Genomic DNA, 4,954 nt, shown 5'->3' on the forward strand with positions numbered 1-4,954 from the left:
TGATTTGTAACATGAACGTTGTGATATTTGATGCTAGTTTCCGTTTAGCAGTGACTTGGAGGACAAAACGTTGAGGTTGTCGTTTGTGTCGTGCATGAGCAGTTTAGACGGGTGGAGAGGTCATCAGTATGAGTAAGCCTTAAATGGGACTGCTGCTCTGATGCATTGTTAAATAAGAGGTTGGTGAGCAGGAGTGACTGTACTTTGACCAGTCAATGTTTGATACCCTGATTTTTACTTTTAAACGCGTCTCTGCGCTGGCTTTGTAGTCGGGTAAGACCCATTAAAAACGCTGGGAAAGCGGCCAATACAATAAGGATTTATTGCAGCACGTGTCTGGGCAGAAAGTAAGAATGCACCATTTGGAGATCGCCCTTTTGACAGTGCGTGCTTGTTCAGGCTCCGAGCAAAGCCGTAGAAGATGCAGCATCTGGCCCGGAGAGATCAGTGTTGGGTTTCCATTGTTCTGGGCACATGTTACTGCAAGTGTGCGAGTCTTATATTAGATCTCAGTGGCGGTTATTTCCTCAAAGTGGATGTCGTTGCTGCCACTGTGGACCTCATAGTCCTCCATGTCCCTGTTCTCCAGCTCCATGCTCAGATCCCTCATCACTCGCTCGAGGTCGTGATTCCGTCGGTACATCTGGATGTAATTCTGCTGCAGCTGTTTCTGGTAGCGGATTACCTGGGGTAAGCAGGAAGAAAGGCAGGATCAGTAGAACAGTAAGCTTTAAATCTGTGCAGCAGCTCTCTCTTGCTGCATGATCTATCATGGAATGAAGATAACAAAGATTAAAGTCGATCACGAAGACGGACAAAAGATTTTTCCTTCGTACCTTTTCCTTCTCCCCTTGCCACACGCTCCTCTCCTCCTCGAAGCGTGAAAGATGCTCCTCACTGGTCCTCCTCTCGTATAGGAGTTCAGCCTTCAGCCTGTCCACCTGAGGAAGCAGCTCAGTTTTAGTGCTGGAAGATGCATTTAGCTCCTTTACTGAAGTCTTAATAGGCTATCCATTTCAAAGGCGCACGTTCAAAAATATTATTTGGTTTTACTTTAGTGCAAATGTGTAAAAGTGATTACTATTGTTATTGCAATTATAGCAAATTGTCATTTATCATATTTATCACAAATTATTATACTATATATGCTATTAGTCATATATATTCCTGGTATATATATATATATACATATACTTTTTGTCGTTTAATCTGAGTGCATCATATTTTCTCTTTTTTTAGTCAAAGTTTATTATATTTGTAAAGTAATATCTAACTGTGTCTGAAAAGCAGAAGTACATCTGTTGCTCTGAAGAGTTTACCTGTTGCCTGAGTCCCAGAACTGTCTCAGTGTTCTGCCTCTGAGCCTTGGCTTCATCACTCTCTCCTCCCCAGATCAGATGAGTCTCCTCTCCGTCACGGTAGACGCAGGACCTGGCCCCACCCCTTCCCACCACGCCTCTAACGTGTTGAAGGGGGAGGCTCATGCACTGCCCTTTGACGGTTGTAATTGCGTGAGCGGACAGCGCATCGCGAAGACGAGCCGACTCCTCTTCCACTCGGCCCAGCTTCTCTCGCAGCAGCTCAGCTTCGCTCCTGCGCCTCTGGAGCTCGTTCTCGCAGACCTCTAGCTCCAGAGATCGCGTCCGGACGGCCGCGTGGGCCTCCTGGGATCGAGCCTGGCTCGCTTGCAGCTCAGAACGGGCTTCTCTCAGCTGGGCCTTCAGCACAACAATGTCTCCAGCTTTTTGGCTGAGCTCAGATTGGATCTCCTTCATCTGCTGCTTGAGTAGAGAGATCTCTCCTGACTTCTGACACACCTAAAAGGACAAAGAAGTTAGTTAATGGAGACAGAAAGAGAGAGGTGAAACACTGACGACAGGGCAAACTCTCCCTTATGGCAGTTTATAAACGGACATTTTGGATTTGACCAGTACTTAAAAATAAACGGCAAACAGTCACCCCTGACTTAATTTATTTCTCTCTCCCATAGAGAGAGAGAGAGAGAGAGGAAGGGAAATACATGATTCACCTCCCACTTTGTCTCTTCCAGACGTGGCCCCAGCTGGGTCTGTTCCCTCTGGATGGTCGCGCACCTCTGCTCCAGCGCCTCTCGGTCCTGCAGCAGAGCGGCAAAGTCCTCCTGCAGTTTCTTCTTCTCTTGCTGTAGCTGAAATACCTGACAACACGACGGTCACAGGAGACCTCTATTTTACGTCTGCATTTTAAAGTAAAGCACATGAGAGGCGATAAGAACGCAGAATCAGAGACTCCCAATGAAAGATGACAATAATGAGGATAAATGCAGAGGGTTGCGGCAGGAATGGCACCCGGCAAAGAAACCCGTCCAGAATTAAGCGTGCCATCGACTAGAAAGTTCAGACAGGACACGCCGAAAGAGGAGGAGGAAGAAGAAGAATAGCAAAGCAACAATTCAACCATAAATACCTTTACATAACTGATTCACTATTAGACGTTCAGTTTTAAACGACAGAATACGGTACAGCATTTCTTTAAATAGATTAATGACAGGGAATGTATTTTTTCCTACACAGATAAGCTTTTAAATATTCAAGCGTACCTGTAACTGCAGCACCTGCTGTGCCCTCTGGGCCTTCTGAGAAGTCTGCTTCATCTTTGTTGCACAGCTCTGTCTCAGCTCCTCCATTTCACTTTCACAGCGCCGCTGCTTCTCCTCGTACACCTTCCAAAGCAAAAGACAGAGCAGAGGCATCAGAGATCATTATTATTATTATTATTATTATTTAAAGCTGTAGTATACATGCCAGGCCAGTAGTTGGCAGTGTTTGATAGTTACAGCACAGAATAAGATCACAGACATGGCGCATCATGACTGGACTGTCCAATGTTGTCTTTTTTGTTGTCTGTTGCATAGTTTTTCTGTCCACATGTGAGTATTTGGCTAGAACCCTAAAAGACATGCACAACTCTGTCCTCGTGGCGTTTTGCATTTTCAGGCCCTAACAACACTGTCGTCAGGGACAGCAATGGCCAATCTGTTTCAATGCAAACCCCTTCTCGTGTCAGCCGTCACGTCTCACCTGGCAGATGGCAGCTTCATTCTCGTCCAGATTCTCCCGGAGTTGCTGGAGCTCCAGCTCCCGCTCCCTTAGCTTCTCCTCCAGCTCCCTCACCACCGCCTCATAGCCCTCAACGGGAGGTGGCGAGTGGCCGCAGGACCCGCTGTCCGACAGGGGCTGCCCGCGCCCGCTTAGGGACCCAGAGCACGTGCTCTTGCCGGACGAGGAACGTCCACTGTCTGAGTTAGTGTGGCCGTGACCCCCACTCACACCTGAAGGGGTTTGACCCAGGCCTGACGCAGGCTCCGCGTGGCCCCCGGAGCTGGAGCCCTCACTCGGGGCCAGGCTGCAGCCTGTGCTGCTGTGAGTCGGGAGGCTGGAGAGAGAGTTCCTGCCCGAGTCCGACATGGAACAGGACTGGCTGCTACGAGCATTGCGGCCACCAATGTAGGAGCAGCGCTTCCCTTCAGAGCTGGAACTGCTGCTTCCTCCCATGCCGGCTGTGCCGCTGGTGCTGATGGATCCTCTGAGGGGCAGCAGGAGGTTGAGGCTCGCCTGACTTTCTGACAAACTGCTGCCCCCTGGCCGCGGTGACAGGTACTGCACAGAATGACGATTCTTGGGAACGACAGGTTTGAATGCCGTGGGACGTATCAGCACTTTCTCCATGTTCTGAAAGTACAAAATAAAACACAAAACAGCATTGAGTGTATGATAAAAGCTAGGACATGCTAATTAGCAATGGCTCATTCAAATTGGGGTTAGTGACAAGATGGCAGGCCAACCTTCAACCTACAACCTTCAATTTATTTGAATGGATATTTAGTGGAGTTTGTTCACTGACATTTTTGTTTATGATTTTCCAAACATGAATGATAGAGAGATGGGCAGGAGAGGAATGAAAGAAAATAGAAATCTGCTTACAGTGCAAAGAAAGAGAGGAGCGAGCAGAGAGAGGAGACAAGGAAGGAGGCGGCGATGGCTCCTCACGGCACAGCCGGAATACAAAGAGCTGAACCGAGCCAGGTCTGCCTCCACAGTGCGGCGGTCTTACCTTCTCCAACTGTCCGGACACTGGGATGAGTTTGGGAGGAGGCCCTCCGATGCTTTCGTTCAGAGTCCTGCTATCTCTTTGCTCCTCCGAATCGCTGCAGGGGCTTTTGGCTGCCGGCACCACTTTGTCGTTCCATTCTCCGACCACGAACTCACCACTCGCATGCGCATTAGTGCCACTTCCTACCGCTCCAGCAACTGTCCCACCACCCGCGCCCGCAGCGTTGCCAGGCCGGGGCTGCTTCTTGGTGGGTAGTGGCGGAGGCAGAACCTGGGTCTGGGAATGGCTGCTGATAACCAGCAGCTGCTCGAGGGAGCTGCCGCTGCGGAGGCTGTTATCCTGGAGGCGGAAGCAACTGGTAGCCGGCATGGAACGGCGCGACTTGGTATATTCGCTTGCGGCTCGGCAGTGTCTCTCTTGGTACGTCCGGCCTGATATGAGACTGCTCACAGAACCCATCGCTGTCCCGGAGCTGCACGGCCCACAGAGGCCGGGACAGGAGCCCGAGGGGGAGTGGGACGTTTGTGGTCGACACTGCTGGACGTCAAGGCCTGGATTGGGGTGGTCAGTCACGGTCACAGGTAGGGCCTGTACCAGAGCCATGGCACTCTGACGGTGTCAGACACACCGCGCTCTCTAAACAGAAAGGGAGGATTTTTAATTCAAACAAGCAACACAGGTTCAAAACTAGAAAAACACTCAGAGTGCAGACCCCACCCCCAAAACGGATCATCACCAAAACGTTCGAACTTGTTCTTGGTATCTTTACACACCAACTATGAAAAGTGAAAGTGAATCGGAGTTGCCTATTTGTAACAGATTACTGAATCCATAAATGGAGTTTTCAATGTTAAAATGTTAT

At 49.6% G+C, this 4,954-nt stretch overlaps 1 protein-coding gene across 1 annotated transcript; it reads right to left on the bottom strand.

The window, feature by feature from the left end:
- Nucleotides 1-361: 361 nt before the first annotated feature.
- On the bottom strand, nucleotides 362-4,695 carry lzts2a (leucine zipper, putative tumor suppressor 2a). The gene is made up of 7 exons (XM_068741379.1): nucleotides 4,093-4,695; nucleotides 3,060-3,710; nucleotides 2,579-2,701; nucleotides 2,030-2,176; nucleotides 1,320-1,817; nucleotides 837-941; nucleotides 362-685 (listed from the first exon to the last, which is right to left on the bottom strand). The coding sequence occupies exons 1-7, from the start codon at nucleotides 4,693-4,695 to the stop codon at nucleotides 503-505; spliced, it is 2,310 nt and encodes a 769-aa protein (XP_068597480.1). The 3' UTR covers nucleotides 362-502.
- Between the last annotated feature and the right edge of the window lie 259 nt (nucleotides 4,696-4,954).

Source organism: Brachionichthys hirsutus, chromosome 7 (assembly GCF_040956055.1).
Source record: "Brachionichthys hirsutus isolate HB-005 chromosome 7, CSIRO-AGI_Bhir_v1, whole genome shotgun sequence".
Taxonomy (NCBI): domain Eukaryota; kingdom Metazoa; phylum Chordata; class Actinopteri; order Lophiiformes; family Brachionichthyidae; genus Brachionichthys; species Brachionichthys hirsutus.

What these genes read in the sequence shown, in the direction of transcription:
- lzts2a (XM_068741379.1), bottom strand. Translation starts at nt 4,695, where the DNA reads ATGGCTCTGGTACAGGCCCTACCTGTGACCGTGACTGACCACCCCAAT. An exon ending in ATGAAGCTGCCATCTGCCAG is followed by an intron (nt 2,702 to 3,059) that starts GTGAGACGTGAC and finishes TTGCTTTGGAAG; the next exon opens with GTGTACGAGGAGAAGCAGCG. An exon ending in GGCAAGGGGAGAAGGAAAAG is followed by an intron (nt 686 to 836) that starts GTACGAAGGAAA and finishes TGCTTACCCCAG; the next exon opens with GTAATCCGCTACCAGAAACA.